The sequence below is a fragment of the Ovis aries genome, chromosome 18 (assembly GCF_016772045.2).
Source record: "Ovis aries strain OAR_USU_Benz2616 breed Rambouillet chromosome 18, ARS-UI_Ramb_v3.0, whole genome shotgun sequence".
NCBI classification, from domain to species: domain Eukaryota; kingdom Metazoa; phylum Chordata; class Mammalia; order Artiodactyla; family Bovidae; genus Ovis; species Ovis aries.
The window spans coordinates 15823709-15844893 of record NC_056071.1 but is presented as its reverse complement, the minus strand read 5'-3'; the positions used below and the strand labels follow the sequence as shown (position 1 = coordinate 15844893).

The 21185-nt window shown below is 45.6% G+C and overlaps 1 protein-coding gene across 13 annotated transcripts in view; it reads right to left on the bottom strand.

Moving 5' to 3' along the window:
• AKAP13 (A-kinase anchoring protein 13) overlaps positions 1-21185 on the bottom strand; it is a 320810-nt gene that overhangs the window by 94571 nt on the left and 205054 nt on the right. For 12 of the 13 annotated variants that reach the window (XM_060402005.1, XM_027975368.2, XM_060402001.1 and 9 more), the window contains one exon: positions 340-415. In XM_060402005.1, coding sequence (XP_060257988.1) covers positions 340-415 — 76 coding nt within the window. Of the gene's footprint in view, positions 1-339; positions 416-16103; positions 16882-21185 lie in introns of those variants that run through there. The other variant, XM_012098428.4, reaches the window with a different exon arrangement.

Genomic DNA, 21185 nt, shown 5'->3' with positions numbered 1-21185 from the left:
GGGATTAGTCCTTAATAATATATATTTATAGTTTTATCATATTAAGAAGCCATTATCACATGTACATATATGCACAGCATATATACCTTCACAGACGAATTAATCAACTATAAAGCCACCTGTGGAAACTTACTACTAAAATGAAATTTAGGTAATTACACCTTCATTTTCAGCTCTGAGATAGATAAAAGGCCTAGAAACACAAATCACGTAACACTCTTCTCACTTATGCCACTAATGCTCATGCAGGACAGATCGCCAACATTCTGCATCAGAGTGGGATGGTGGCTCTGGATGTAGTTATTCAAGCAAACCGGAAGATGGAGAATCCCTGCTTACCTGGGCTCTGCGTGGGAGCCAGAAGAGATGCTGCGTCAGGGCACGGCTCAATGGTACACCAGTTTTCTCGGTTTATCTGGAGGGAAAGAAAGAGAGACTGAGTAAAAGTCAGGCATAAAAAACGGAAACAGAAAAAGACATGCAAAGAGGAAGATATGGTGCGGTCAAGGGTAAGATAAAGAAAAAAAGAAGTTAACAGGCAAAAGGGACCAAATGTTGAAATATGTATCTCACATCCTGGTTTGCAAGTCAGAAAAAAATACAAAAATAATTCCTGTTTATTCAAGGATTACTATACGTTGGGTATCAGGTTAAGAATTCTACATACATTATTTCATTTCATCCTAAGAACTCTACATATATCATTTCATTTAATCCCCACACTAGCTCGAAGAAGTGTATTATTTCTCTTGCCAAAGAATAACTAGGTTTGGAGGACCTACATTTGTCAACTTCTGATCTTTGGTGAGAAGATACTAAAGTATATGGGTGAGAAAGAACAGCAGGTTTCCCAAACATGCTAAGCGAGATAAGGTAGAAAGCTATGGGGCATTCTGTCCAATTACAACTGTCTGACAAAGAGCAAATGCAAGAAATTAAACAGCTTGCAAATGAACTACGCAAAACCTAGAGCCACAGGAAACAAACACCAAATCACTGACTCGTTTCAGCTCTTTTCCCAGTAGAGACGAATGGAGGCTGGGACCAGGGGCCATCATCACTGTTTCAACTCCTGGTGTGTTACAGAGTGATGCCAAAAATTTGAAAGTGATCCTTGAATGGAAAAAAATATTCAGCAGGTTCCCTGGGATTATGCGAAGTATCCCCTTTCAAAATGCAATTTGAGTGTGTATGAGGAAGAAACCTCAAATTTGGTAACCTTAACAAACCCAATCCCCATCTTTCAAAGAATGGAAACAGCAAATTTTCCTTAAAAAACAAAATAGAACCTTTCATTTAGAGAAGGATTTTCTGACTTTGAATTGTGCCTCACTTGAAATGAGCCAAATTTCACTTCCAGTGAAGTAAGTTTCTCTGTCAACAGGAAAAGCAAGGATCCATAATTACTGTACTTTTGCTCCATGAACACAGCAACAAATTTTAAATAGATAACACAAATTTTAAAAGCAGACTCTTTAACAACAGTGAAGAATGCAGAGCAACTCTGAATTATGAGGACACTGCTCTCTCCCAGTCCATGACCTTCAACACCTCTCCGGTCAACATTTTAGGAAACTTTGTTAAAACTCTTGATCTGAGAATGTTTTCATCACCTTTTCAGACATTACTCTATGGCCAATGAGTAAACAGAATTTTCTTCATTGTCAATACTTGAGGGACGAACTGACTTCACTTTTCATGTCATTTTAGGCATTTGTGTGTTACAGAAAATGAATTACGTATTTTGCAAAATAACACAAACATATAAATCATACAAAAAATAATGTACCACTTAACAAAAAAGTTAGCAGAGTATTATTTAATATACAATAAATATTGAAAGAAAGAAAGTTAAAATTCAATCAAATCCCTTTAATGGAACACACTGATGTCTGAATAATAATGACGAGAACATACTAGTGACGGGAGACAGCTCCTCAAGGATCTCCCTGTGAGTGTCTAGTGAGCAAAGGACACTGCCTGTGCTGTCATTCTAGGCTGTCCTGTTAACGAGGTCTCCATATCACACAGCCTCGGCAGACAGAGATACTGTTTCTTTCTGTGTGATGACAGATGTGTGAAGTCAGAAGAAAAGTGAGGGAGGCTTACAGCACACAGTAAAAATTCAGGGGTCCCACGGCTGGGGTTCCTCAGCTGTAACACAGCATCTCCCCGGGCCCCTTGTGTTGCCCCCGTGGGAGCAGGGCGGCAAGCAGCACCAACAAGAAGCTGACGCTCAGGGTGCTTTCTGACTTCAGACAGCAGCCATGAAACTGTCAGGCTGACCTGGTAGCTTGCAAGTAGGGTGAAATCTCAGACCCCATCACAGTTTTGACAAGTCAGTTCAGTTCAGTTGACAACTAGTATATATTAAATAGTTCTGATATACTTAAAGGTAGCAGTGGCCAAAAATCTCCTGATGACATCTATGTGGTGAAAAGCTTTAATGATTCAATGTTTCATAGAGTGGTTGTGCCTGAGTGATCATAAAGAGACAACTAATATCCACTCTAACTTTTGTATAGGTTCCTGAATCTTCTTTAATGACTACTAACTGGCTATATCCCAGTACAAAATATCTTTGGTGTTAAAAAAAAAAAAAATTAAAACTTAAAGAAAGAAATCAACACTGGAACATTATTGTTAATTAACTCCAGACTTTGGATTTCATTCCTTTTTCCATTAATGTTCTTTATTGTTCCAGGATCCAGTCCAGGATCAGCTAGTTCAGTTCAGTCGCTCAGTTGTGTCCTACTGTCTGTGACCCCGTGAACTGCAGCACGCCAGGCCTCCCTGTCCATCAGCAACTCTTGGAAAAAACCCATGTCCATTGAGTCGGTGATGCCATCCAACCATCTCATCCTCTGTCATCCCCTTCTCCTTCCGCTTCAATCTTTCCCAGCATCAGGGTCTTTTTCAATGAGTCAGCTCTTTGCATGAGGCGGCCAAAGAATTGGAGTTCCAGCTTCAGCATCAGTCCTTCCAGTGAATATTCAGGGCTGATCTCCCTCAGAATGGACTGGCTGGATCTCCTTGCAGTCCAAGGGACTCTCAAGAGTCTTCTCCAACACCACAGTTCAAAAGCATCAATTCTTCGGCGCTCAGCCTTCTTCACAGTCCAACTCTCACATCCATACATGACTACTGGAAAAACCATAGCCTTGACTAGACGGACCTTAGTCGGCAAAGTAATGTCTCTGCTTTTTAATATGCTGTCTAAGTTGGGCATAGCTTTTCTTCCAAGGAGCAAGCGTCTTAATTTCAGGGCTGCAGTCACCATCTGCAGTGATTTTGGAGCCCCGAAAATAAAGTGTCTCATTGTTTCCACTGTTTCCCCATCTATTTGCCATGAAGTGATGGGACCAGATGCCATGATCTTTGTTTTTTGAATATTTAGTTTTAAACCAACTTTTCACTCTCATTAAGAGGCTCTTCAGTTCTTCACTTTCTGCCATAAGGGTGGTGTCATCTGCATATCTGAGGTTACTGATACTTCTCCTGGCAATCTTGATTCCAGTTTGTGCTTCATCCAGCCCAGCATTTTGCATGATGTACTCTGCATTAAGTTAAATAAGCAGGGTGACAATATACAGCCTTGATGTACCCTATTTGGAACCAGTCTGTTGATCCATGTCCAGTTCTAACTGCTGCTTCTTGACCTGCATACAGATTTCTCAGGAGGCAGGTCAGGTGGTCTGGTATTTCCATCTCTTAAAGAATTTTCCACAGTTTGTTGTGATCCACACAGTCAAAGGCTTTGGCATGGTCAATAAAGCAGAAATAGATGTTTTTCTGGAACTCTCTTGCTTTTTTGATGACCCAACGGATGCTGGCAATCTAGCATACCACATTACATTTTGTGTGTGTGTGTGTGCAATTTTGCATTTTAAGACCTTTATTGAAATATATGACAAAGGTATGTATAGTCAAAGCTATGGTTTTTCCAGTAGTTATTTACAGATGTGAGAGTTGGGCCATAAAGAAGGCTAAGCATGAAAGACTTGATGCTTTCCAGTTGTGGTGCTGAATAAGACTCGAAAGTCCCTCGGACTGCTAAGAGATCAAACCAGTCAATGCTAAAAGAAATAAACTCTGAATATTCATCAGAAGGACAGGTGCTGAAGCTCCAGTACTTTGGCCACCTGATGCAAAGGGCCAACTCACTGGAAAAGACCCTGATGCTGGGAAAGACTGAAGGCAGGAGAAGGCGGTGTCAGAGGATAAGATCATTGGATAGCATCACTGATTAAATGGACAAGAGTTTTAGCAAACTCTTAAACTCTCTATCTTCACTCTTCCCGATAGTGAAGGACAGGAAGTCTGATGTGCTGTTTCCACGGGGTTGCAGAGAGTCAGACATGATTCAGTGACTGAACAACAACAAATTGAAACATAACTCATATACTCTAAAACTCCTCTACTTAACTGTCTATTAAATAGTCTATTCAGTGGTCTATTGTCTTAGCACAGTTGTGAAACCATGGCTACTATCTAATTTTAGAACATTTTCATGGCACAAAAAAGAAATCTTGCATCCATCAGCAGTCACACCCTACCCCAAACCCCTTCCCTCCCAGTTCCAGGCAACCATTAATCTACGTTCTGTCTCTGTGTATTTGCCTACTCTGGACATTCTGTATAAACGGAATCATACATTTTGATGTCTTTGGTTACTGGCTTCTTGCACTTAGCTTTCAAGGCTCATCTGTGTTGTAGCATTGTATCAGTACTGTGCCCACTGCCTAATAATCCAGAACACTGTATGGATATGCCCACACTTTCTGTATTTATTCTTCAGCTGACAGACATGTGGCTGCTTTCACTTTCTGGCTGTTATGAATAATCCTGTCGTGAATATCCACATACGAGTATTGGACATGTTTCACTTCTGTTGAGTATACGCCGAAGGGTGGAACAGCTATGTCAACTCATGATACCTTTACGTTTAATGAAGTCTGAGGGCTTGCCAGACTTTTCCAGAGTGGCTGTGCCATTCGACATTCCTACCACCAGTGCCCGAGTGTTCCAATTTCTCCACACCCGTGCCAACACCTGCTGCTCTTACCTGTTTCGATGTATCCAACTTGGCAGGTGTGAACGGTATCTCATGTGAGTATATGAGATACACTTTCAACTCTTCATTTTTTAAAATATATACATTTTATCAAAGTACAGTGGACTTTCAATGCTTCAGGTACCCAGCAAGGTGATTCAGTTATACACATACACATGTATTGTTTTTGAAATTATTTCCCATTATAGGTTATTACAAGACACTGACTGTAGTTCCCTGTGCCATACAGTAAACCTCTGTTGCTGGTTGCTTTTTTTTTTAAAATTAGAAATCTAGCATTCTATTCGTACTAAGTAGAATCAAAATGTCATAAATTTTTTCAGTAGGCAAAAATTCACAAGTTTTCTAAAAATATATATATTATACATATTATGTATATATATGTATACAAAAGCTTTTCTACTAAGCTTGATAGAGGCTTGAGAAAAAAATTTAAAAAAAAAGATGGAGAAACTGGAAAACAAACTAACTGAAATCAGAGCACTGAATATGAAATAGAAAAAGTGAGACAAACTAAATAAAAGTAAATAAAAGATGATGTAGTTCATGATCATGTGGTTCAGCTGGCTTTAAACATGACTGCTCACTGGAAACATACTTCCAACTTTTCTTTTAAAATGGAAACTGTTGATTACTTTCTAGGAAAAGGAAGACTCTATGAAGACATAATGCTGAACACCCTCAGATTTGTTTCTTTCATTAAATAAAAGAAGTACTAAATATCCTCAATGTATCAAAACATTTGTGTCAAGCCTTAAAAGCAGTAGCAGTAAAAGAACTGAGTCCTCTAAGAACTCAGTGGGTGTGAGAGAGACCTGGAAAAATTAAGTAAATACCTCTGCCACAGCATTCTGCACACATTCGGCACGGAGATGAGTGTGGACAAGGCATCCTATGATCGGTAGAAATGGGAATCAGACTGGATGAGACACTCTAACGCCAAACGATATCTGAAATTCCTTATACATTTCTGCCCAGGTCACAAACGAAACACACAGAAACACTGGGCCAGACAACAACTCTTCTCTTTCACTTTGCACAAGGCATTATTGCGCAATACAGGTTGGGGAGGAGCCAGAGACTGCCACACCCTGTATAAGCAGAAGAATGGAGAGATTAGCGTTTCAGGGAAGTTAAACGCAGAGGGTGGAAGACGGAAAATAGGACCACAGTGCCAACTGCTGCTGAGAAGTTGGAACTGATACATTTTTAAAAAGAAGTCACTGAACTGGGCAACCGTGAGGTTTATGGCGACTTTGGAAAGAAGAGTTTGAAACAAGACAGGTGATACCAGAATTAAAACTGTAAAACATCCCATTATATTTCTAAATTGATGGTACTTTCAAGTTTGCAGACTACTGTCGCCTGGATGGGACCCTTTGCCTGTCCCATTGGGAGGCACGTCGCCATTTTTGAGACGAGGCCACATGCTGAGTGAGGCTAGATTTGGGAATGGTAGATTTGTGTGCGAACTATATTGTATTGGTAACTGCATCTGCTCAAAAGACCGTAAGCTCCTTGAGAAGTGAATCCTATCTTTAAAAATTCCACAGATCTCCCCATGAGTGCACAGCAGATGCTTAGTGACTCATCTTTGAGTTTATTATCCTCAATGATTTTTATATAGAACTAGAGGGAGAACCTTTGAGATGATCACCCTGCCTCCCTTTATCAGATCCATTAGAAAGGGGGGCGGGCACAGCAGGTGAAGGGACCTGAAGGAGGCACAGAGCATTCAGAGGTGGAGTGAGGACTCACTTTCCCTCGCTCCCAGTCCAGTGCTCCTTCCCCACCCTTGCAAGTATCTCTTCTGGTTCTTCACTTTGTCTCAGAATTCAGCAACTGTTTAAACAATTTTTAATAGCAATATGAAACTGAAAAAATCTGGCAAAGGAGCATTTAACATCTCTGGAGATTACTGGCTGGAAAAGAGAGTCACTGCTTAAATTAGACAAAAATATTTAGAAAGTAAAGTATTATAATGCGAAAAATAAAATATGAACCCGGGGGTGCCAATTTTTGGAACATCAAAATGCTGTAATTGAAAGAAATGTTTTGCTTGTTTGGCTTGGCTTCGTCTGCTTTCAGGAGCCTGCGTTTTCAGTCACTAACAGTTAATTACCAACGATTTGCTGAGCAGGCTCACCGCCTCCAAGCACTCAAGGAAACCTCAGGAAATCTGACAGCTCTGCAAGCTCCCGCTAGTTCCTTCTGTGGAATCAGGACTCATTCACAAACACTTCCAACTAAAACCTACGCTGAAAATCAATATGATTTCAGGTAAATCAGAGACTTCCTCACCAGGAAACGGTGAGTAAATCTAGCCCAAGAAGCCGTCTTCCTATTGCTACCTTGTTGATTAAACCACACAGCTGGCCTGCCAGCTTTTGGGGAGGACCATGCCCACTTTAGGCAAGAACCAGCGTCAAGGTACAGCAGGAGAAAGACGGATCGTGACCCTGGTGACAATCTGCACAACAGGTCCCACAGTTTAAAAGTACGAGGAAGCTTCCTCCATTTAAAATGTTAAGGATGGACTTCCTTGGTGGCTCAGCGATTAAGAATCCACCAGCCAATGGCAGGAGACACGGGTTTGATCCCTGATCTGGGAAGACCCCACATGCCGTAGAGCAACTGAGCCCATTTGCCAGAACTACTGAGCCTGTGCTCAAGAGCCTGGGAGCCGCCACCACTGAGCCCATGTGCTGCAAGGACCAAAGTCCACGTGCCCTAGAGCCGTGCTCTGCAATGAGAGAACCCACCGCAGTGAGAAACCAGCAACTAGAGAGCAGCCCCAACCCCCTGCCCCCGGCACCAATGAAGACCCAGTACAGCCAAAACTAAACTAACTATAAAGCGTCAAGGGTTATACCCGCCTCCACATCGCAGGACAATGCATATACCCACATGGGCCCACGGATCATCCGGCCTCACGAAATAGCTCCACAGCCATGGACTACAGACTGGACAGTCCTTCCTGCCATGGAAAAAAGAGGGTGGGCACGGCCGCCGGGACACTTCAGAGCTGGAGTTCGTGGCCTTTGGTGGCACACACTCCTTCAAGGATCTGACGGAAGCCAGGGACCGCTCTTTCCCAGAAACACGCATGTGTGTGTCCAGTTAGCGGTTCTGGAGGCGGCTTCACAACTCAGAGTAGAGACTTGTCCTTCCAAGTTTTTGAGGAGCACGAAAAGCCCAAGGTGGCCAGAGTATGACTGAGGAAAGAATGGGAGACACGGCAACCGTGAGTCTCCACCAAGGTGAACCCCTCACCCCAGTTACATAAGCAAGGGAGTAAAAAAATAGGTATTATCCTAGGAAAACTGTAGCAGGTTTTCTCTTCTACAAGAAAAGAAGGAAGGAAAGCATGGAACAGCCAGGACACAGCCCAGTAAGAGGCGGCTAGGCACCTCCGGTCTGGAGGGAGCGTCCCTGGGCTGGCGAGTGTGGCCTAGTGGAACACCGAGGAAGCAGCAGGCCAGTGAGCTGGCACAAAAGGCAGGATCCACAGAAACGAGAGAGGGGTAAAGACTCCACGCTTAGAAACAGACAGGAGATCCAGAGCAGACGGTAGCGGCGCCTTCTCTTTGAGTCTGAAGTGCCAAGATGTCTTTCAGATGCTTAAAAGTCATCGATATTGAGAGAAAGACTGGAGCTAGTTTCATCTGCTCTTGAGTACAAGGTGGTGAGAAGAGTGTGAATTGGAGAGGGAGCCGCCTGGACGTGCCAAGAGGGAAGACACGCTGCTGGTGGTGCCGGTGCGGGTGACACACAGCGGCAGGCGAAGAAGCCGGGCAGGCTGGCTGCGTGCAGGCAGGACCCGCACAGCAGCGAGTGCGCAGTCACGAAGCGAAAGAAACCAAAACCACAGGCAGATACTGCATCACACCTGTCAGGATGGCTCTCATTTAAACCACACACACACACACACTCAAAAAAAAAACCCAACCCTCCAGAAGATAACCAGTGTTGTTGAGAATGCAGAGAACTGAGACCTGTGTGCACGTAAACTCTTGGGGATGTAAAAATGTGGCAGAAAGCACAGGGGTTCCTCCAAAACTTAACCAGAATCAGCATACGATCCAGCAATTCCCCTTCTGGGCACACCCCAAAAAACTGAAAGCAGGTACTCATAAATCAACATCCACAGCACCACCATTCACAATAGATAAAAGGGGAAAACAACCCAGCTGGCCATCAGCAGATGAATGGATTAACAAAAGGTAGCATACACATGTAATGCAGCAGTACTCAGCCTTAAAATAAGGAGAGGATTCTGATGCCTGCTTTCACATGGATAAACCCCAAAAACATCATACTCAGTGAAACAGGCCAGTCATGAAAGGACAAATACTGTACAATGCCACTTACACAAGATACCCAGGGTAGTCAAATTCTAGCACCAAAAAAATAAAACGGTGATTGCCAGGGACTGGGGGCAGGGGAAACAGAGTTACTGTTTATAGAGTACAGAGCTTCAGTTTGCAAAGATGAAAAAGTTCTGGACGGTGGTGATACGACAGCTGCACGGCAACGTGAACGCACTCAATGCCACTGAACTGGACACTCAAGTGTGGCTGATGCTACGTATTTCCTTACAATGACAGCAACAACAGAGTGAGCGTGCGGTAGCTCCAGAGAAGCGAGCGTGTTTAGAGAAGAGCGGTCAGGCGGCCCACAGCTGGAGGCGGCGCTGGTAATCTGGGCCAGATGCTACCAGTCGTGGTCAGTGCCATTAACCAGAGGACAGAGCGCGCAGACACGGGTGTGGAAAGAATGTCGAAACTGGCATCAGCGTTTGCGACCACATCCTGTAGGCAGTGACAGCAGCGCCAAGCAGGTCATGTTCACGCGTGACAAGTACTGCGCGGAGTGCATACAGGTAAGCCGTTTAAGAGGCAGAAGCTGAATTACAAAACCTCTCTCTCTCCTCCCGCCTGGCTTCAGAAACACTGGTGTGGCCGATAAAGTGGCCCTCGTCTCGGGTCTATTTTTCAACAACTCCACTGTTTCTCACTCATACAATGAGGTAACTTAAAGGCCACACACCCAACGTGGCTCCACTCGAACATCTTCAGAGTGCTTGCTACAGACCACAGGAAATGCCAGGCCCTGATTATACTCATGGTAACACATCTCTTCTCATGGTAGTCTCTTTTCCAAAAGGTGACCTCTAAGACCCAGGTTTCTCCATTACTGGATGACGGACTGCTCTCTGTACCACTGACACTCTTCTTAGCCATCCTGAGACTAGGCTTAGCCGGAAATTCTGATTGCCAGCCGAACTAGGAGATGGACTAGAAAGAAACAACAGTGTTGAGACTGCTAATAATTTGAGCTTAAGAGGAAAACAAAGGTAATAATTAACAATAATAAGGCCCTTTATCCAGGTTTTGCTCTATGGAATCTCTGAACTATTAGCAAAATACAAAACTGGCAACTGATTAAATGGGTAAGAGGAGTAGATCAAAACAATTCTGAAATTCTGTGTAGCAAGCAGCTGGAAATGAGGAAAACAGAGACTGCGCCGTTAAATATCCACAACTCTTGGAGGAATAAGCCACCCAAACCACTTTCTGGCTCTGACTCCATTTGCAACTCTTTAGCTAAAAGACAGACTTAATCCTCTGTCCATGCTGTATCTCCAGGACAGTCAGACTGTGGACATTACAGGTACCGAGCATCCAAAGTTCTGACGAGTCACAGTGCACATGGAACATGGGATGGGAGAAGTTAATCCAAAAAAAATGTTGACCATGCTGGTAATTTTTCACGTCTATCATGAAGCCTCGGGTCCCTTGGAATGATCTAAACCACGCCCAAACTGTGTTCCCGTCAGTCAGAAAACAGAGCGTGCATACTTCCAGTGGAGAGGGAGCTGCCTTGTTTTTGGCAGTGCTTCTGCTACTGTTTATATTTGAACATCCTAATAACACAGCTCATGGTTACACCCAGCCTTCCCAGCCACTGCCTGTATTTGCTTCCTCTGCAAATGTCTCAGGAGATGTAGCTGGAGTTACAAGGCTGAAGAAAAGGAAGCAGAAACCCCACCATCCGGACAGGGGAGCCAACACTTGAGACAGAAGTCTTTTTAGGGAATCAGACTAACTGAGCAGATAGGCCTTTGGCCGTCTTTTGCCTCCTAATGTCTTTGGTTTGAAGCGGCATGGAAGTGTCTTTGAGCAAGCAAACTTGTTAAAGAATGAGTATTTCCTGGAAGATGACACTGGGCCTACAGACAAACTGCTCCTGCCCTAATGAGGCCAGGTGGCCTGCCTGAACATCACGGGTGGGAGGGGGTGGTCGTCCTCCGTACAAATTGTCAACTCAGTGTTGACAAAACATGGCTGCAAATGTTTTCACCATTCATCTGCTACTCTGACTTACTAGTTACAAAGTATGCTGCCAGTAAATCATCAGTAACAAGAAGAATCACGTTGTTACTAGCAGGCAATATTTTTGCAAGTACCCAAAGTAATAAAGCTAGTGAAACGGAAATGGCCCCTGGATTAAAGTCAGTAGCTGATCTAGGACTCTGACTTCTTTGTCTTCGGCATGCTAGTTTTGCAGCAAGTCCCTGACACTTGGTGTGATGTCCTCCTGTGTTAAGAACAGCCTCTTAATGTGATCATGAGTTAGCTACTGAACTGTGTTAAGACAAAGGCTCCTCTCACCAACCTGTGTAGGCTTTAGAGGGACTTCCCTGGTAGTCCACTGGTTAAGAGTCCACCTTCCAATGGAAGGGACTCGGGTTCGATCCCTCGTCAGGGAACTAAGATTCCCACATCCCGAGGGGCAACTAAGGCACCACAACTACTGAGCCAAGCTGCAGCAAACCACAGAGCCCACGCACCATAGCTGGAGAATCCCGCACGAGCAAATGAAGAGCGCTCTTCCTGCAATGAAGGCCCCGTGTGACCCCCAAACAAAACACACAAAACTAGGCTTCTGAAAGATGCTGGGGAAAATGGGCCTGTTGATACCAAAGGGTGTCTGCCAATGATTCAAATTCTTCCTTATCCCATTCTGTGCACATGATTCATAGTTACTAACCATTTACCTACCATAGGAAGCCAGAAGTCACACAGGCACGGGGGGGATACTGTGAGGAGTGACACGTATGTATGTGTGTACTGGGACGGCGGAGCCAAGAACACTCTTCACCTACTTTATTATCAGAAAAAATAATTCAAGGAGGTAAGACTTCAGCATCTATTGGGTTTGATGATGGGAAGCAACGGCTGATGTGAGGATAAAGACTGGTGTACCCAGCCTTGGGAAAAATCCCAAGGGAAGGCTCTGATGCAGAAGAGCTTCCATGAACGTCACTGAACAGAACTGCCAGAGGGAATGGGTCAGAATGCAGAGTAAGTCTCAGAAAGGAGGGGCACATAACAGAGGACAGGATTTTCAAGTTAATTCACAGGGAATTGTCTGGATGTCAGTGGGAAGGAATGGAGCTGTAAATGTTATGATACCAGAAGGACAGGGTCACGGTCCAAACTTTGTGGTGACCATCACAACTCCTCTCTCTGTTCTTTACCCCAACAATCCCAGCGCACTAAGCACAGCTCACATACCATTACGCGTTATGAACCCATACTTATAAATCTTAACAGATTAACTCATTCAACTAACAAAACGTATTGAGCATTTAACATGAATTAGGGACACTGTTTTGAGGCTTAGACATAGTGAATAGATTAAAAAAATTACAAACTCCTCGGTATATTAAAAAAAAAAAAAATCTTCCACCAAAAAGGGGAGTGAGAACATAGCACACGGTCACTTGGGAACTCAAGCAGCTCACACACCTAACATAACACACCTTTAAAAACACTGATTTAAAAAAGCAAATTCAAAATGGCAGCTAAGTGAGGAGGCCACTGCTGAATGAATTAAAAAAAAAAAAGTTGTGGGGGAAAGGCTGTTAACAATGACGGATTCATATCTGAATTCAAAGTGCTGTAAAAGGAATCCCACACTGGGAAAGAAGTGAATGAGATCAGCTTTTCACACTGAAAAAGTCTCAGCAGTTAAAACTTTAAAAGATACATACAGATACAGATACACACATTCACGAAATAAAAGTGTTGGCCAACTCAAAGAAGACGTCTAGGGGACTAAGAAAGAACATGAGCTTTGAAAAGAATCACGTCTGGGGCTACATCCTATTACCTAGGATGAGCTGTGAGAAAAGTACTGATTATCCGAAAATGCTTTTCCCCATAAGATGAAACAGATACTAGGGATGTAAACATTAAGTGCCTGTCCACTGGAGGCCACAAAGCCATTCCATCACGCTGGGCCTACCATAATGGCAGCCTGCGTGACTCCCACGTGCCAGAAGGATCTTTTGAAAACATAAGCTGAGAAGTAACATACCCAAGCAAAGCAAACCCCTCCCGATGGAGGTCAAGGCCTGGCTCTTCCAGGCCCAGCCTGCTCAGCTTTCTCCCATCATCTCGGCCTCCCCCATCCTTCCCCGCCCCAGGGCCTCTGCCAATCCTTTCTAGAACGCCTTCGCTAGGTGCAGCGCTGGCATCTTCTAGTTCTCTGGACACCAGTTTTTTTAAATGTCAGAACCTCAGAATGATCTCCTACCTGAAATGTCTTCCCATCATGTGCACTTACAGTACACACTGGTTATTTCTATCAAGTCACTTACAGTAACGTGTACTTCTTGTTTCTATTGCCTGTCTTTAAGCAATACAGAAACTTTGAAGACCTATGTGCCCCTTGGACGGAGCACCATGCTTGACACTGAACAAATCATTAATACTGTTTTCATGTAGGTCTCTCAGTGACGTGACCTTCTCTGTCTTCAAAGCAAAGAATCAGCACCAAAGCTGCCCAGCTCATCTCAAACTGGAAATAGCCTATTTTCAGGACTTTTTGTGCTTCCTTATTTGTAATAAATGCCTGTTTTCTGAGAAGTGAAGTTTCTTCTACTGAAATTCTTTGGTTATGTAAAGGTGGTATGGTGCAAAGAAAAAAGAATACAAATACAGGCACATCCAAAAAAAAAAAAAAGAGCAAGAGAGAAAAAATTATGTCCTTTATGAGCTGTGGCCTTGTGTAGGGTAAAAAAAACAAAACATCACATCACTCAAGTCTTTCACGGTCCTCAGCCAGGCGCAGGAGACACCTCAAACTCTTCCTAAGAAAAGGAGTCTGGGGTGGGCGTGCAGGGACCACTGCTGCCTGACCAATCCTCTCAAAGGAAGTAACGTATATAAAAGCGTTCTGTTAAAACTGTAGAACAGCATCTGTGAAGGCAGCAAGCCTGTGCTGAGTTAGCTCCACTACTAAGGGCTGTCATGCCCCAGGAGACTGGAGAGAATTATGTATTTCAGCACGGCTTTCAATGCACCACATTCCTGTGATCCTAAGACTGAGACTTTCTATCCTCCCTCCCCTCCTTCCCTTTCCTCCCCAGACAGGGAACATCATAAAGCATGCAAAGAGCTCAGTCATGTCTGACTCTCTGTGACCCCATGGACTGTAGCCTGCCAGGCTCCTCTGTCCATGGGTTTCTCCAGGCAAAAACACTGGAGTGGGTTGCCATTTCCTCCTCCAGAGGATCTTCCCGACACAGGGACTGAACACTCGTCTTTTACATCTCCTGCTCTGGCAGGCAGTTCTTTACTACTAGCGCCACCTGGGAAGCCCAATATCATAAAGAGTCGAGCACATAAAAATCCTAACAACTAGACTCTTCTAAACAAAGGAGTACAAAAACGAAAAAAAAAAAAAAAAATCACTGTGATTTCATAGCGGAGCTCACGTGTCAGAGACACTAACATGAATAGTTAAGATCTTGGATCAGGTTCAAAATGCCAAGTTGCCCACTGCTCTGAGCCTCGGCCTGGCAAGTCAGAGCACCAGCTGATGGAGGTTATGGTGGACAGAGAGCAGTTCCCCATGATCGCAACCCCTCCACTGAGCCCCTCATCTGTGTCCCAAAGGGTGGTCTTAGTTCACTGGCATCCATGTCTAGCTTTCCGAGCCATGCTTGGCCTCAATGGATCAGTGGAGAAAAGGAGCGAGTCTCAAGTAATAAACTGAACTGATCAATCAATCCGAGAGCGCCCCTACCTCCCAGACCAGGACAACACATCCATTCCTCCTGAGCCTGCGGTCCCCTGGCTCCACACCCTCATCAGCTCAGGTACTGAGGTTCTCTGGCAACTCGGAAGCACTTGGTTGGCTTCCAGTTTCCCCTGTCTTTGCCAGAAAATGGCTAAACTTCCAAAAAGTGCTCCCTGAATCGTCCAACATTCTCAGACTCCCACCTTATGGCTGGAGTTCTTACTAATTTTAGACTCAAGGATGCCTTCTGTGAGCAATTAGCCGCCCAGGGGCCCCACCCCCATCCTGCCGAGACAGCCAGCATCACTAACGGGAGAAAACAAACACAGCAATTAACAGTCAGAGGCGAGACCTGTAAAGCAGTGAAACCGAGCCAGAATGCCCACTGTGCCACTTCGATAAACAGACTGAGCGGAGATCTTTCCAAAGGAAATAAATGCTATCTTCCCCCCAAGAGTTGTGAGAGAACAAAAAAGAGCAGAAAGAGCAAGGGAAAATAAAAAAAAAAACCTCAGGCAAAAGACAGACTAGGAGACAGAGGCAGAAGGGGAGAGACCGATAGATAATGACACCTCTACAGACGGGGCCCCGGGGTGGGGACGATGGGGACCGAGGGACACAGACCTCTCTGGAAAAGAGCAACTGATGGTGAAGTTCTCCACCTGTGATTTACAAGAGTAGGAGGTTCTCTTGAGCAGAAGAATCCACTTTAAAGCAAGTAAAATGACGCTGAAACCTAAGTGACTCGATGATTCTGAAGTCCCCACTGTTTCTGGTCAGATATTCTGCCAGGAACCTTAAAATCACCAACCCAACTCCACAGTCGCCACTGTGTGCACACACACACACAGCCTCTCAGCTCTTCTCCCAGTACAGGCTGGCCAGGGCCCCGGCTACCGGATTCAGAGGCAGGAGGAGGCTGCGGCGAGGCCCTTACCTTCAGCAGCACCACGTCCACGGTCCTGTCCACCTTGGAGATGTCACACAGGCTGTAGCGCCTCTTGTGCCGCTCATACATTTTGTCCAAACACAGAACAGAGGACACGAGACACAGGGGCAGGACCCACTGTAACCTGGGGGGGTCAGGGTGCTCCCGCAAGCCCCCAGGTCTGAACCTCTCGCGTGGAGCCGGAGGGGGTTTCTGCCGTCCAGACTCCTCTATGAAGAAAACCTCAAGGGGGTCAAACCACGCAGGAACCCAACTCCCTCACCGGCTGGAGAGCTTCCTGGCAGTGCCTGAGCCCCGGGGCGACGCACGCACAACTCACAGTGTCCACAGCAATCGCCCCTGGATGCTATACTTTAGTCAGATCTCGACGGAGAGAGAAGCACAGACCGTTTCCATCACGGGTGATAACTCCAGGAAAAAAATGAAGGCTTAACGGGCTACGCATGCCGGCTGACACACGTGGCGGGGAACAGCCCAGAGCAGGCAAGAAAAAATCCAGTATGTGCCTTGTCGGGAAAAAGACAAGCAGAGAAGAAGGGAAGACAGCTCTACTTTGCAGGGATGGCAGGACAAAATTTTCTCATGAAAACCTCTTCTTGCTTAAAAAAACAAAAGCAAGGAAAAGCAGTATTTCCTTCACAGGAAAAAAAAAAAAGCAAGCGAACTGAAATTCTGAGATTCTGTCCAGAGAAAGAGTCTCCAGTCAGCTTCTTGATCGCCAGGCAGTAGGGCTTGGTTCTGATTTCAGCTGAAAAGTCTAAATGACAGCGGAGTGAAAGCAGGAAGGGAAAAAAAAAAGCCCACTCCTCCTCCCGTGCTCCCTCCCTTCTGGGGCGCGGGCCCCTCTTCCCTCCCTCCCTCAGGAACGTCACAACTGGCCCTTTCGGCTCAGCACCAGCAGCCGCCGAGGCTTGAAAACCTAAAGGCAGTGCTGGGAACATGATTCATCCCCAGACGAAGAGGAGAAAAACAAGGCTTCCTTTTCCAGCCGGCTTCCTCCTCCTCCTCCTCCTCTCATGCTGCTTCCTATGAAACAGGCTCTGAAGGGCACCCCCAGACGCGCCCCGCGCTGAGGTCGGGACAGCATCCTGCGCACCGCAGGCGAGCACAACACGCTTCTCTGTCCCACGAAGTCAGGGAAGTGGCCACGACCCCGGGTGCGCGCTGCAGCGCCCTGCCAGCCGCAAACCAGTGATTTAACGTGAGAAAAATGCTAGCCTGAGACTTCAGGGACATGTCTCCAGGATCCACAAGGGCTTACGGAAGTGGCCAGCAAGGCTTAGAGATCGAGAGGTCAGTTAGGTTTTTCTTTTTTTTTTTTTGCAGAGAGGAAGGGAGTGATGGGGTGGGTGAGCAGGAGGGGTGCTTGAAGTCCAGTGGAGAGGAGAGAAGGAGAAGGGACCGGTGTGCGGGCACACTCAGCCGAACTGGCGAGGCCAAGGGGAGCCCCTTGAGCGCCTTCTCCCCCTTTCGAGACCGGCCTGCGGGGGCCCCATCACTCCACATGCCCGCCCTCTGGCCCCACCCTAGCCACGATCATCAGAGGTGGACCTGCTCCAGAACTCGTCTTCTCACTGTTGTCAGAAACGATCTGGGAGGGAAAGGAGGAGAGAGACCTGGGGAGGACACAGGCGGGGGCGGGGGGTGGGGGGGTGGGGCAGCGGAGATGGAAAAACTGAAAGGATATTCTCCTTCTAGGAGAGTAAGGCTGCTGACGTTTCCCTCAAGGGGCCACAGGCGGAGTCCTTGGCTTGGCCCTGCCAGTGAGGGTGAGGGGGCTCCAACGCCACAAGCAAAAGGAGAAGAGATTTAATACCGAAATTTCCATCAGTATCACCAACAGAGCTGATCTGATGGGGAGGCTTTCCAGGAACAATAAAAGAAGCAGAGATGGGCTGGTGAGTCACCATGTCCTCTGGCCAGGCTGTCAAGTGGCTGACCAGCTCAGAGGAGAGCGAGGCAGTGAACCCCACTAGGACGCACCTCCCTGCTCCCCCGGACATGAGGCAGCTGTGTCTCAACCAGCTCAAAGCCTGCAGCCCGTCCGTCCCAGTCTCATCCACGGGGTGGGGCGGACGGGCCCTCCCCTTCCCCATACGCCCATAGCGAGCATCGTGCTGTGACGCTACCAACGTGGACAGTGAACCAGATGTTGCTTTTCATGAGAGTGACAATGGAAAACAGACGACCGGAGAGAGAGTAGAAAGCTGTAAATAAAATTCTAACTCAGGCTTGCCCAAAGGGTGGGAACCCGGCCGGTGGCTTACGACGACTTTGAAAACTATGTGGCCTAGGAATACGAATGGAAAGATCCTTTAGGTTTTGGTGCAGGGAAAAATGGATGGTTTATTATCTCTTCTGTACAAACTTTCACGAAGCTGTCACTCAGAACTCTCCCTCCTCCCCACAGAAAGACAGAGCCGCCTCCCCTCTGTCCTCAGCATGGTTTATTCCCCAGTGCCTTCCCCAGTGCCGCTCCCTTCTGTTTTAATTAGAATCAAATGTTTCCTGCTTCCAAGGTTCCCAGGCTTCTCCCTAGGGATCATAGATGCTTTAATCACCATACAGCCTCTCCATTCCCAGTCTTGTCTAACTACTGACTTCAGGGCAGATAATCTACACTGATCGAAGAGATCCTCTGCCTTTTGTGTTACCTGCATGTACACTGTCTTGCAACAAAGGCAAACAGAAGAAACAAACAACAAAATCTCTCCCCTCAAAAAATTTAAAAGAAATATGTTTCACAGTAACACAACTGTCTGAAATGGCCCAGGTTACGGTTTTGAGACAGTTTTTTTTTTTTTTTTTTTAAATTTCTGCTGAGATGCTGGCTTTGCGCTGCAGGCTGGAAATTGAGACTTCCTAGCTATTCGGTACACATAAACATGTTAAGAGGATTTGGAACTGTAATTGCGTGTTCTGTTCCTTCTTGGAGAACAAAACCTCTGGGTAGGGAACACATGCCCTGGGTGGGGAACACGAATCTGCTTTGCTGTCCCTCTGGATCTGTTCGATACTCGCCACAGAAGACAGAGTCTGCGGTCCTGCGCTTTCGCTGTTGATCTGACAATTCCAAGTTTTTATCAAAAACATCTGGAACTGCCGAGCAGTTATTCTGTTAGGATTTTGAAACTCAGAAACCAATCGTTTTATTTCCAAACCAAAGCTGAGACCTATGAAGCTTCGTTTTGAGGATATGTCTTTTTTCCTTTAATTTTGGGAACTTAAAGAGTAAAATACGTTTATTATTTACAACTTCTTTTCACAATAGCAATTATTCACAAGATTACTTATATCTCCCTCGATCCCACACTCCAGCCATAACAAGGAGGCCTCAGTTCAGTTCAGTTGCTCAGTCGTGGGGACTCTGTGTGACCTCACGGACTGCAGCAGGCCAGGCTTCCCTGTCCACCACCAACTTCCGGAGCTTACTCAAACAAGGAGGCCTACATTCTTCAGTAGAAGCAACCAGTGCTAAAAGTCTGTTCATACCACAGGCCTGATGTATCTTATTAAAGATTCCAGAAAACAAAGTATAAAAATATTTTTATGAAATTTACTTTAACTAGAGCGTTTCTGTTCATGAGTTAAATTTTCCCTCGATATTTAATTTCAAGATCTAACACCTTATCCAAATTATTTAAGCATTCTTATGAGTCAGCGCTATTTGGCTTGCTTTTCAGTGATGGCAGAACCCTACCTGAAGCCCCATAGCAAAGTTTCTGAAATAGGACACCATCTAGTGGGTATACTGAAGACCCAAACAGAACACAAAGGCCAGTAAGCATCGTGGTTGGTGGGTGGGGTGTCTGCTGCTGCTGCTGAAACATCTGCTCTGTAACCTCAAAGTTCGAGCCTACAGCAAGCAGTAGCCTGTCTCTGGCTCGAAGACACCCCAATGATCAATTTCGTCTCTGCAAGGAGCAAAAGGTGGAAATCAAAAGTTCTTCCCACTCCTGGGTCTGTCACATCTCACTGCGCACCCTGGGATAATCAGACTGACTCTTGGACCTAGGTTTCCAGAACTGGGGAGTGAGAAGGGCTGGACACTAGGTCATATCTGAAGTTGCCTCTTGATCTGCTATGGTCAGCCCGAGACTAACAAATCTTTATCACTTGCCATATAACTCACAGGATGTGGGTGCAGGGGAGAAAGAAAAAGGAATTGAGACGTTCTCTCAAAACCTGCTGTAGAAAACAGTGTATTCTCGCATAATTATATTTCTCACCTCCACTTTTCACATGAAATGAAAAGGAAGGAAACGACGAGCACAGTCGTCAATTTTCACGAATCCATGACTTCATTAACTTAAACATAGTCATCAAGAGCTACAGACTTGTTGGTGGCAAAATTTACTAAAATACAGATAAAACATTGATACTGCTTTTTTCTTATGAACAGCCTCCACTTGAGCAACTCCAGACTGCTCACACTAAGTCTGCTTCCTATAAGATACCTGAGTATTTGAGAGACGATGAGAAGTATTTATAGCACCTGCACTGCGCCCACAGAGGACTTCCTTTTCCATTTCAGCTTGGGTGTTTGATCAGGCGCTGCTGATCCAGGAGAGCGAGGCAGAGGCCCCCTCCCCTGCACCTCTTCCACACCCTGCTCTGGAGGTTGCAGGAAGGTTAAAAGAAGAAAAGGGGAATAGGAAGACCTGCAGGGCGGCGACCAGCCAGCCAGCAATTCCACCGGGCAGTCCCTCTGCTATAATCCTTTCTCACCTTTCCCAAGAAGAAACTTGAACACAAGTTAGCTGATGGCGGCAGCAAGAAGCAGTTAAGATGGAAGAGAGCACGACAGAGTTTTGAAAACGTCCCTTCACCAACCTGTGAGCCTCACAGGAAAACAGGTCTCATGGAACAAGCACACAAATGTTAAATTTTACTAAAACTACCAGCAGCTTGATGATAGAAAAGGAAAGAGGAGGGGAGAAAGGCAGACAGCCAGACCAGATTTCGTCTGGCGAAGTGGTGATAGGACAATTTAACCTCTAGGGCAGGTCTTCTGGAGGCAAGACTTATTAATAATTTACTGAGTGCTTCCTGCATGCCACGTGCACCCAC